At 34.1% G+C, this 13,834-nt stretch overlaps 1 protein-coding gene across 1 annotated transcript; it reads left to right on the top strand.

Moving 5' to 3' along the window:
• Positions 1-734: 734 nt before the first annotated feature.
• On the top strand, positions 735-1,692 carry LOC131063089 (NDR1/HIN1-like protein 10). Its single transcript, XM_057996863.2, has one exon. It carries the CDS (start codon positions 863-865, stop codon positions 1,502-1,504), a length of 642 nt encoding a protein of 213 aa, XP_057852846.2. The 5' UTR covers positions 735-862; the 3' UTR covers positions 1,505-1,692.
• Positions 1,693-13,834: the final 12,142 nt, after the last annotated feature.

Genomic DNA, 13,834 nt, shown 5'->3' with positions numbered 1-13,834 from the left:
TGCTGAAGAAATCTTCGCTCACAGACCTTTAATGAAGTGCAAAGTGATAAGTTTTCGATGTCGCGTCGCTGATGTAAGAGAAGGAAATTTAACATAGGAAAGATGAGAGTAAAGAGGAAAGATGAGAGAAGCTTAAAGAATATCCGCAGCAATTAAAATTTTTAACTTTTATAAAAAAAATCATAAACAATTATGGTTAAGAAAAAAACTGCCTTGTGAAGAGCAAAGCGATCCACTGGTACAAATTCTTGGAAAAGAGATTAGTTCAGAGATATGGATAGCTTTTCAACGATGTACAACAGATTCTTATCAATACATGGATCACGATCTGAATTGCCTAAAATAACAACTGAAATTGAATGAGCTAACCCAAAAGTCAAGAAACTCTTCTCTATTAATTTCAATATATATTCTAGTATCTTATGGGAAACACATTGAGAAACCGTTGTGAGAATAGTCATAAAACCATGAAATTCGAACCACCTGGCAATAACAGAACCTTCCCGTATAAGTATTCTGGAATGCGAGAAGATAAAGTCTGAGATGAGGCAATTACGATAAAGAACGCCACTGAAAAATCTTCCCCACACGCAATCAATCGACGGTGTTTCCATTAGCAGCCCAACCGCGTTGTACAAAGTTGAAACCGCGTCCCAAAACTAAACTTGGTCATCATTTTTAACTACGCAGAAACTTCCTCACCCCTCCTATATTTACTCCCCATACCCCATTCCTTTCCCACATATTCACATCTTTCTTCTGCAAGATTTCATTTTGTTATCTAAACACATTTAGAATCCAACTCTGAGCGAAGGCTTATATTTCTTCTGGTAGATTTGATCTTGTTTTAGAGAAAGAATTGATGGGCGAAGGCGCTAAACCTGGTCCGACCTTCAATGGAGGGTACTATTCAGCAGGGGGAAACGGAGCCCCAATTCCATCACCCACTGCAGCTTACATACTCCCCAAACGAAGGCGTGGAATGCCATGTTTCTTAAAATTCCTTATAAATTTCATCATCGGCCTCGTAATACTCATCGGCGTTGCAGCGCTTGTTATCTGGTTAGTCGTGCGCCCAACAAAGCCCAAATTCTACGTGGACGATGTTAATTTCAGTAACAACAGTACTATCGCTTTGAATATGACCGTTCGGAATGGGAATAGAAGGATGGGCATCTATTATGACACCATCTATGCATTTGCGATTCCCTTTTCTGCAGAACAAAGTATTGCGGCCACTGGGCTGCATGAATTTTATCAGGGCCATAAAAATACCACTATTTTGCGTCCTGTTTTTCTTTCTGCTGCGTCGTCGTCGTCTTCGAATACAGGGGATGTGGTCGACATGGAAGTCAAATTGAGATCTCGTGTTCGTTTCAAGGTGGGCGGATTTAAAAGCCGTCATTACAAGCTGAAAGTGAAGTGCCGATTCTCTGCGCCGCTGAATGAAACGACTGCAACGACCTTCCAGAGGAAGAAGTGCAAAGTGGACGTGGATAGATAGATTTATTTTTGGGAAGACAATAGCTGAGTTGTTATGCAGATGGAGCGTTTTTTCTGTTTCTCTTCTCACTGAGGGATTTCATTTATTCGTTATTTCTTTGAGTTTATTAGTGTGAATTACATTGTAAAATAACCCATTGCTGTTGCTGTGTGTTGAATATAATAAAAGGTTATTATTGTTTTTGTATAATACTGTTTTCTGAATGCGCCCATCGTATTTGAGAATCAGATATGTTCTTTGCTTAAAGTCTTTGTAATTTATCCACAGTTTTGGGGACAAACAAGTCAGCAAATTCATCATTAATTATATTTTTAAATCAATACGCAGGTCTCCAAGATGTGATCAGCTAGGTCTACAATATGTGATCAGCAAGGTTTGCAATATGTCATTTTGCTAATAAATTATATCTAAATTGATTCGTGGGTTAGCCTTCTCTGATTTAACTGCTCTTTTAGATAGTCCATGTTAGGGGTTCAACTTTTCATTTGTTCATGGTGTGGATGAGGGTCAGATTGTTCAAGAGGTTATGATGGAAGAGGAAGGTGCTCACTCTATAAAGATTTAAGCTCGAGATCATTAAGTCAATAAAAATAATTAAAAAAAAAAATTAAAAAAATAATTAGATTTAGATCAATAAATTTAGATGGGTTTAATATAAATTGTACAACATGAGTAACAAATAAATAAGGTTAAGGGTTTATTTATATTCACTATAAAGAGCTAAGCTCCGCGTCTTGGATTAAGCTATCAATTCCTCTCAATAAAAATTTTAGAAAATATAAATTAAAAAAATTACATCTAAATCAATAAATTTAAATGAGTTTAATATAATTGTAAAGCATGAGTAATAGAGAAATAAGGCTAAGAGTTTACTTATCTTTTTCTTTACATTGTAGTTGATGTATTATAGTAGACATCAACTACATATAGGATAGGAATTTGGAAAATGTAATCATAGTTGTGGACAACTGAAATTTGGTGTTCTAAATCTCAAGATGAAACTGTACTAGCAAAGAATGAACTTCAAAATCCATGACCTTATTTGAAACTTGTGATTCTTGAATTCCTTTGCATAATATTTGATCTCAGACCTGTGATGTTCAATAATGCCTTTGATAACTTTATATATTAGGGTATGGAAATATACTAACTTCCCCTTATACCTTAGTCAATTGCCTTTTTTTAATTATTGTTCACGAGATTAGAAGACACATATGATACAACATGTCTAAAATAAAGAGTCATGTAATATTAGTTCTTGGATAATCATAGACATCTAATATTTATTATGTTTTGTGTCATTTACAATTTACATCATTTGAATGAATGATATGCAATGAATACTAATAATCTATGTTTTTTAAAATTATCCTTTTTACATCATATAACCTTAGGGTCCTATGACATATCTTTAAATATGAATACATACATCCTAATTTAGGTGATTTTGGTGTGCAAGTTAACGAAACAATAGCTAAATTCAAGACATTTTAGCCTTCATATACATAGTAATTATTTTTTTTTAAATGAGGGATAACATCACCCCAATAATCCCATCTAGCTACATAATCAAATAGTTTCATCTAGCTACAAATGTAATAATCACATCAATAATCCCACCTAGCTACAAGTGAAATTTAATATGGGATGTGTGAATGATGAATGATTCCATATACAAATGGATAAAGGCTTGAGTGATTGGAAGAGGAATATTTCTATGCACTTTTGCCATATTTAGCACCAAATTGACCCAGCTTGATTACAAACCTAGCATATTTATTGGCATATCCAAGGTGATTCTAAAACAAAGAGTCAAAAGGCATGAAGTATGCATATTTTTAACCTATATTTTACCTCTAATTTAGTATACATGAAAATCTACATGAAACATGCATGCTAAAGTATACGTGCCAATAATTTTTTTCTCTTGGATATAACCTAGATGGTGTTCTCATGCTCTTATTCATTTAAGTAGTATTCAAAGCTTCACCAATGTACTTACCAATCTATTATTAACAACTATTTAGGTCAAATTCATAGCCTTAAAACAATCATAAGATCATTTTGGCATGCAATTCATCTTCTTATCTACTCTTAAAAAAATCAAGTTAGAATCAATAAAACTGCACAAACTTAAGGTGTTTTTTCTTTAAATTTCAAAGCATTTCATCCCTCAAATCCCAAGCCTTTATAATTATCTTCATGTTTATAGTCCATCCATATTCTATTATAACCAAACAACAAGGAGAGTCCACCACCCTATTAGAAAATATGAACTTCTTAATGCAGTTGGCAAAAATCTTGAATTGGTTTACACAATGGCTCAAAGTTATCTTTAAAATTCTACCTTTTCTTCTTCTCATCTCTAGACTCCTCTAGCTTTAACCCTCTTTAGTAGCACTGACCAACTTCTTCATTAGAAAATAATTATTTGGTGCAAGAGCCATTTAATACATGTTAGATAAATGTTCCCAAAGACCTTTCATTGTCATCTCCATTGCAACATTAAACAATGCATTGTTGGAGATGAAAATAATTATTTTTTCCACTGCATTCTTGTCCAATTTCTCCAACTCTTCATTGGACATCGTAGTTAGCTTCTTTTCCTTTCCTTCCAACGTTATTGTAAGGTCTTTTTGCATGAACAAAGCTTCCAACTATAGATTCCACATTCCAAAGTTTTTCTCTAAAAATTTTCAATCCTCCATTTATTTGCATCTTCCATTTTTCAATTCATTCACAATTTTTCCCAAAGCTTCTGCTAAGCTCCGACAATAATTGTTGAGTTTAAAGAGAAGACAAAATAATATCAAACAACAAAACTTTAAAAAAAAATTAGTGAAAAAAGAACACATAACTCTGTGATTCATCATTAAAGACTACGTCCACAAGAAAGTGGGTAGTATCTTTATTCATTGTTTTTCTCATGCACCACACAATTTGCACTCATCCTTTTATACAATTTTTAATTCTTCAATTATGAAGAAACACTCAACAAATGAAGAGACAAACAAGAGGAATGATCAAATGACCATTGAATTTCTCATTCTCAACAAAAATATGACAACTTAATGTCTATAATGTATTTGTTGATGTACAATTGATACACATTTTCTATATTATTATAATATTAACTTAGATTTACTTCAAATATTATTCTTTGCCTTATTTCTGATTACTGTGTTGGTGATGAACATTAAGTTGATTACGTTTTATCTACCACTACTTGTATATTTGAATATATTATAGATAGCATAAATGAACCCTGTTTTACCATGAATTATCTATCTTGTAATAAAAGTTCATTTAGGAACATGGTTAACACATCATTTAGGAAAATATGAGGGTAAGTTAAAAGATAAATTACAATGTAAACACCAACCGACCATTGAATTTAGTCGTGGGCACGCATGTTTTCACTGATATTCGTGGAACAAGTAATTGATGTTTTCATTGAAATTCAGAGATATAAGGCATGTATTGATGTTGGATGCTCTGTCGAAGGTGGTGGTGTATTATTATCCTCTGGGTGGCAGACTGAGAAAGGAAGAAGATGGGAAGCTTCAAGTGGAGTGCACAGGAGAAGGTGTTCTCTTTCTGGAAGACATGGTAGACAACAGCCTATCAGTCCTCGGAGATTTGGAATACCTCAAGCCATCATTTAAACAACTGCTCTTTAAGTTCCCTTTCAATGCAGATATTGAGGAGCTTCATCCCATGGTTATCCAGGTAACATTACCTTAAACTAAAATTGAATAAAATAATTGTTTTCAAACTTCCATACTATATAATTAGAAAATAGCGGTGGGATTTGAACTTAAATGAATCATTGCTAGCATTTAATGTATTTTTATTAACTTTATTTTTATAACTGATTAGTGGTTATTACATTTTATAAAATTCATATCTATCTATAGTTTTAATCTCTTTCATTTTCTTGAACAATATATTTTATGCATTTTTATGTATTTGAAATATTTATAATATGTAGAAAAGATATAGTATGTTTAGTTTATATGTCTTTATTAATATAATATTTTCTTGGTTAATTTTGTTATAAGAAAATTGTTTCGCATGTGGAGGGGTTGTTGTAGCAGTGACTTTCCACCATAGTGTATGTGACGGACAAGGGTTGGGACAATTTCTCAAAGGTCTTGGAGAGATGGCTAAGGGAGATTTTATGCCCTCTATAAAACCAATATGGGACAGAGAGCTTCTTAAACCACGAAAGTTGTTGGTTCATGAGTTAGATTTGTTTGAAGAAAAAAAAATAGAGTACATCTGACTCATGGCCACCTCCAATATCTAAAGAACCAACTCAAATGTCTCTTACTTTAGAATATAAGGAAATAAAATGTATGAAGCAAGGAATTATGCAAGAATGTGGACAAATTTGCACTACATTTGAAATTGTCATGGCTATGGTTTGGAGAGCAAGGACAAAGGCACTTAAAATTCCATCCATTCAAAGTATGAATGCTTTCTTTGTAGTAGATGGGAGGGAATCATTTAATCCACCACTACTAGATGGATACTATGGAAATGGTCTTGGTGTTGCATGTGCAAAGGCTACCATCCATGAAGTCATGAACCAACCTCTTTCATATATAGTGAATATTATAAAGAAAGCAAAGATGTCAATAACTGACAAGTATCTTAGATCAATAATTGATGCAGAACAATTCACTTATGATGTTTCTAGTAACCAAAGTAATATAGTTTTAAGTGATTGGAGGTGTTTGGGATATAATGAAGTTGACTTTGGATCAAGATGCCTAGTAAATGTATGTACTATGCAGTGGAATGAACATGGATTAAACTTGTCAAATGGTTTTATCTTCCTTCCTCCCAATAGAAAGGTTGATGGATTTAAGATGATAACATGGAGGACACACAACAATTCATGTTATTTAAAATAGAAATAGAAGCCATCATCAATAAATATGTTAAAAGAAATTAATTACATAGGTTGTAATGTATATAAATTGATCAAGAGGTAGGACTATGTGATAAACATCCCTTGATTTAGTTATATATTGGGTCATTTGGACAATGAGTGTAATTAATTATATTAGGTGATGAGTAGGCATACATGAGTTTAGTGGTTTACCCATCCATTATACTATTAAGAGGATGTTTATATACAAAAGGTGGATATAATTTGGGGAATGGACAAAAAGTTTGTTCTTGTGCTTGAGATCTCTTGAAGATACAATATGGAGTGGCTTCTCTCTTAAGGAGAACTGTATAATATTACCCTACTCTAAAATCTTGTTTTGTTTCTCGATATATTGGATATTATGTCATCTTGCCCTACAAACATCTCTTGTGTTGTATGTGGTCTATCTTCTACATTATCATATTTTCATATTTAAATAATTGTGGATGTTATCAAGTGGTATTAGAGAAGTACATGACTGTTTCTTGCTGATCTATGAAATAAGTTTCTTTCCAAGAAAGAAAGGTCCACCAGAAGTACTTTTCCAATCATCAACATCCCCTGCCCAATCTGCATCTGTATATGCACATAAAGTAAATTCATCATTTTTAGGGTACCACAAACCATATTCAGATGTTCCTTGTAAGTATCTAAAAATCCTTTTCACCGCACTCTCATGATTTTCTCTAGGATCACTTTGATATCTTGATGCAATGCAAACAACATTCATTATGTTGGGTCTAGTCTGAGTCATATATAGCAGACCTCCAATCATAGACTTGTATCTTGTAGGATTTATCGGTGTTGATTCATCTTTCCTTGTCAATTTCTCACTTGTAACCATAAGAGTACTAATCTGTTTAGAACTTTCCATACCAAATTTCTTCAACATCTCCCTAGCATACTTAGTTTGACAGATGAAAATACCTTTATCAGTCTGAGTAATCTGCAAACCTAAGAAAAATTTCATTTCCCCAATCATAGACATCTCAAATTCATTCTCCATATTGTTAGAAAAATCCACGCACAACTTATCTTCACCTCCAAAAATGATGTCATCAACAAAGACCTCAATAATCAGTATATCATCATCAATGACTTTATAATATAGATTACTGTCAGCATTACCTTTAGTGAAACTAAGCTTTAAAAGATATTTGTCCAACCTTGCATACCAATCTCTAGGTGACTATTTAAATCCATATAGGGCTTTCTTTAACCTGCAAACCATATTTTTAATATCTGAAATTGAAAAACCATTAGGTTGATCAATTTAAACTTCCTCATCAAGATCCCCATTAAAAAAAGCACACTTAACATCCATCTAATAAACCTTATAGTTTTTATGTGCAACATAGGTAGGAAATAATCTTACAGCTTCAATCCTAGCTACAGGTGCAAAAGTTTCACCATAATCAATTCCTTCCTTCTGAGAATATCCTTTGCAAACCAATCTAGCTTTATTCCTCACAACTTGTCCATCTTCATTTAATTTATTCCTAAATACCCATTTATTTCCAATAACATTCTTATTCTTAGGCTGGGGAACTAAAGTCCATGTGTTATTCTTTTCTATCTGATCTAATTCTTCTTCCATAGCTTTCATCCAACATTCATCTTTACATGCTTCAATTACTGATACCAGATCAACTTGAGAAATTAAATACGTCTCATTAGCTGCCAATCTTCTTGTTGTCATCACACCATTGTTCTAATCCCCAATGATCTGATCTTCTGAATGATTCAACTTTACATACCTAGGAGTCTTCTGACTCTCTGTTCCTCTTTTGAATTTTCTGATACTGTCGGAGTAACTGGTTCAACACTCTGTTCCGATAAAGGTGTTACCAGTTTAGTTATGATCATTTCCACTGTCGGTTCTTGCTCATAAATTCTGATTTGACTTCTATTTTGCTCATCCACCTTGACATTAGCGCTCTCCACAATTCTCTGCAATCTTTTATTATAACATCTATATCTTTGTTTTCATTAGAATAACCAAGAAATATTCCTTCATCACATATAGGATCAAATTTTCCTCTCTTGATATAACATATTTTACCAAAGATTCTAAAATACTTAACTGTAGGTGTATTGCCAAACCATAATTCATAAGGTGTCTTACTGGTTTCTCCTCTTATATGAACTCTGTTGAATGTATAAAATGGTGTGCTCACTACTTCTCTCTAGTAGATATGAGGTAGATTAGCTTCCATCATCATGGTTCTAGCATCATCCAAGATAATTATGTTCTTTCTTTCCACAACTCCATTCTGCTAACGTGTCCGAGGAACAGAAAATTGTCTCCTTATACCATGCTTCTCACAAAAGTTAGTAAACTAACTAGATGTGAATTCTCCACCATGATCTAACCTTAAGACCTTAATCTTCAATCCTTTCTCAGTTTCAACTTTAGCTTTAAAGATTTTAAAATTTTCAAAAGCCTCAGATTTTTCCCTTAGAAAAGTAACCCACATCATTCTAGAATAATCATCAATGATAAGCATAAAATATCTATCACTTTGAAAACTTTTGATTCTAGTAGGACCACACAAATTAGTATGAATAAGATCAAGAACATCATTAGATTTGTCTTGTATACTCTTAAAAAAGGTTCTAACCTGTTTTCCCATTTGACATTTTTACATACCAGATTATAGGGCTTCACAATTTTAGGTATATCTCTAACTGCCTTAGTTGAACTGATCTTTACCATGCAATCAAAATTCACATGACATGGCTTTTTATGCCAAAGCCAACTCTCATCAATTTTTGCAATCAAACATGTCTTCTCACTGGAATTCAAATGAAATATATTACCTTTTTTCTAAGTACCGGTTGCAATCTCCAATCCAGATCTATTAATGATTTTGCATTTTCCATCCTTGAATTGTAATTGGAATCCCTTATCCACCAATTGTCCTACACTCAAAAGATTATGCCTTAAACCTTCAACATAATAAAAATTATCAGTATTGTGCTTACCATCTAATGATATAGTTCCTCTTCCCTTTGATTATGCATGCTTTGTCATCTCCAAATCTAACTAGACTGCCATCAGATTCTTGCAAAGATAGAAAATTCCTTTTATCTCTAGTCATATGATGTGAACGTCCATTGTCAATTACCCATTCATCTTTATCTTCAATTTTAGCAGCAAGGGCCTTTTCTATAGGTACATTCTCTTCTAGTGTCGGATTATCTTCCTTGATAGCCAGGAACACCCATTCCTTTCCATTGTCAGAACGACTAGCAGAGTCTTGTGTTGATTCATCATCAGAATCAATCACACCTTCCTCGTCCGCAAAGTAACATGATTTGTCTCTATTTTTCATGTACTTATGCTTGTTTTGATATCTAGAGTTAGGCTTAAAAGATCTTCTAGCACTTTCTTCAAATCTTGAATTCCTTTCAGGACATCTATATGCAAAATGACCTATCTTATTACATGCAAAACATTTAAAAGGTAATTTTCCTTCATACTTTCATCCTACCGGTCCTTTAGGTACTCTTGTAGCAAATAAGGTTTCAAGTTGCTAAAATTCTTCATCTTCTCTCTTCATATAATCCAATTCCTTTGCATACAAAGTTTTCCAATCTTGCTTGTCAGTTGATGATATAAATGCATGAAAAGCAGGTTTAGACTTCATAGCTCTAGAAGGTCCGAATTCTTCAAGCTCAAAAGCAGATAATTTCCCAGCCAAGGTATCCCTATTGACAGAAGTATTAGCCATTGTTATCAATTCATTAATTGCATTAGCCTTCATCTTATAAGCCCGTGGTAAAGCTCTCAAAACTTTAGAAACTATTTCATCTTCACTTAGAGATCCTCCACAACATTAAATTCCCATGACAATTTCATTTACCCTTTCCATGAATGCAGTAATCCTTTCATCTTCTTCCATCTTCAAATTTTCATATCTCACCCAATAACCATCAAGTTTAGAAATCTTAATAGTAGGGTCACCTTCATTTAGAGTCTCCAGCTTGTCCCATATAGCCTTTGCTGGTGATTTGCCAATCAATCTCATTATTTGTTGATCAGAAAGTGCGCACAAGAGGGCTTCTTTAGCTCTACAATCATTTTCAAGCTCCTTATCCAAGTTTGTCAGAGGAGGATTGCCAGATGTCGGATTAAAAGGAGTAACACCATTCTCTATGATTTCCCAAATTTCCTTACCAAGACATCTTAGATGAGTCTCCATTTGAATCTTCCATACTCTATAATTTGTTCCATCAAGCCTAGGAATTTCTCTCCGAAAGACAGTTGCAGCTGAACTAGATGAACTTGAACTGTTAGATACCATAGGATCTTCCTCAAGCAATTAAGCTTATGCAAAGAGGACCAGAGCTCTGATACCAATTGTTAGATAGTTCAAATAACCGAAAGACAACTGAGAGGGGGGGGGTTGAATCAGTTGTCACCAAATTACCGAAACCTTAAGCAATTAAAACTTTAATACCAGAACACATAAGATCAATACCAAAATACATAAACCAATTACCGAAATAGCAGATATACCAATTAAGTACAACCAAAAATTAAAGAATAGTTACCATCCACATGACACCAAGATTTGTACGTGGAAAACTCGGTAAAGGGAAAAAAACATGGTGGGAAGCCTACCCACGGTCAAATAATACTTCTGCAGTAAGTATGTGATTATAAATTGAGGGGCCTATTGGTATTTTGGTATGGTTTTGTCATTGATGTCAACACCTACTTTGGAGATCCAGCAACATTCATTGGCAAGCAATAATCTGTGCAATAGTTATTGGTATATGATTCACCGGCAGGATATATTGTTCATCGGTACCTGGAATGACATGGAAGACACTTGGTAATGTCGAAGACATCGTGTGGACACTTTATTTTGAAGTAATAATCATTGGTATATTCATATTTGCATATTTGCTTTTACCAGCAAATAGGTCCAGGTTATCTAGGGTTACACCGGTAGGTTTATCTTTTCCAGATCAGCATGGCACACTATGGAGATGATTTATTATTGTTGTAAATGCATTAAGATGACATGTTCAATCAGTTATTGCATCGGATATTATATTGTTTGTAAAATGTGTTTATTGTAACAACTTGTAGAGCCGACCTACTAAAATTGGTCTTAGGGTATGGTATAAATGTAAGATCAAGTGTGGAATGCGAAAAAGAATTAAGTGAAGGTATATGCAAGATCAAGTAGGGTTATACACGAAGACATCATTTGAATGTGAAGTTAGGTTTTTGTAGAAGCATATCAGCATTACACCGATACCGAATCCAACATATGAAGATGCTATTTTGTACAGTACATTCTTCTTGGATTTAACCATCCAACTGTAGTCAGTGTGACTCCCATTTTCTGATTGAGCGATGAGCTCTAGGCTGTTGGCCTTTCTTCATGTGCAGACCCCATTTATGTACACTTACTATCTGCAGTAGTATCATCTGATTGTGGGTAAGGTTTCCCACAGTGGTTTTTCCCCTTGCAGGGTTTCCACATACAAATATTGGTGTCATGTGTTGTGGATGGCTTTATGTTTATGTTTCATGCATTAATCCTTACCGGTATAGCGATTTACTATTAATACTATCTACTGGCATACTTAACTAGTTTACCAGTATTAAGCATTAAGTTGGTTAATTAGTTTTTGGTTTGAATTTATCAGACAACTGATTCACCCCCCCCCCCCCTCTTAGTTGTCTCTGGGACCTAACAATTGGTATCAGAGCCTAGTCCTCTTTTTATAGAAGTTTAACAAACTTGAGGAGATCCAATGTCTACTAATTATTTCAGGAAGGACAGTCCTAAACTTGATGGAACCAACTATGGGATATGGAAAATCATAATGGAGACACATCTGAATTGCATCAGTAAAGACATCTGGGAAGTTACTAAGAATGGTTATACTGTTGCTATAGCTGGTCAGACTGCTCTAACTACCTTAGCCAAAGATGAAGAAAATGATTGCAAAGCAAGAGAAGCACTCTTGAGCGCATTATCAGATCAACAAATCATGGGATTATTAGATAGGTCTACTGCTAAAGCTATTTGGGATCATTTGGAAACACTGAATGAAGGAGACTCCACAATCAAAATTGCAAAACTTGAAAGCTTTCGAGTCAGGTATGAACATCTGAAAATGGAAGAAGATGAAAGGATTTCTGCTTTTATGGAAAGAGTAAATGAAATTGTTTTGGGTATCAAATGTTGTGGAGGAACCTTGAGTGAGGATGAGATTGTTTCAAAAATCTTAAGAGGTTTGCCACCGGCATATAAAATGAAGGTTACTGCTATAAATGAGTTGAGAACAATGCCTAATACATCAATAACTAGGGATACATTGATTGGAAAACTTTCAACTTTTGAAATTGAGGAGTTTGGTCCTGTTGCTACTATAAAGACTGATTTGGCCTTTAAAGCATCAACATCATCTGCTCCATCATTTGACAAATCAGACTGGAGAGCCTTTTATGCAAGAGAACTTGAAGAAACCAGAAAGGAGAATGAAGAGCTTGAAGAACTTGAAGCACTATTTGCAAGGAAAATGCCAAAAGGTCCAATTGGAAGTAAGTATGAAGGTAAAGCACCCTTTAAATGTTTTAACTGCAATAAGATTGGTCATATGGCTTCAAGATGCCTTGATAGACGTGCTAGACTAAGAGAAGAAGCTAGAAGAACATACAAGCCTAATCCTGAATATCAGAGATACAGATTTAAGAAGAACAAAGATAAATCTTGTTACATTGCTGATGAAGGTGTGACTGATGATTTTGATGAGGATCCAGCAGACAATGGATGGGTTTTTGTTGCTATAACAAAAGATCAACCGGCACCTATTGCTCAACCGGTAGAACAAGCCCTGGCAGCTAAAGTTGAATCAAAGGATGAATGGATTATTGACTCAAGATGCTCACAACATATGACTGGAGACAAAGGTAAATTCTTGAACTTTCAAGAATACAATGGAGGTTTAGTAAGATTTGGGGATGACAAAGCTTGTTCAATCAAAAGTAAAGGTTCAATTTCTCTTGATGGTAAACATAACACTGACAATGTCTACTATGTTGAAGGATTAAAGCATAATCTTTTAAGTGTTGGTCAATTAATTGAGAAGGGTTTTCAGTTACAATTTAAAAATGGAAAATGCAAAATCATGAATAGAACTGGTTTGGAAATTGCAACCGGTAATCAGACTAGAGGTAATATCTTTCATTTGAATAACAGTGAAAAGGCATGCTTAATTGCACATATAGATGAAAGTTGGTTATGGCATAAGAGACTATGTCATGTAAATTTTGATTATATGGTAAAAATCAGTACTTCTAAGGCAGTTAGAGATCTACCTAAAATTGTGAAACCTCATAACACAATTTGCAAGGAATGTCAATT

The sequence above is a fragment of the Cryptomeria japonica genome, chromosome 11 (genome assembly GCF_030272615.1).
Source record: "Cryptomeria japonica chromosome 11, Sugi_1.0, whole genome shotgun sequence".
Lineage (NCBI taxonomy): Eukaryota > Viridiplantae > Streptophyta > Pinopsida > Cupressales > Cupressaceae > Cryptomeria > Cryptomeria japonica.
This window is presented reverse-complemented; position numbering and strand designations above follow the sequence as displayed.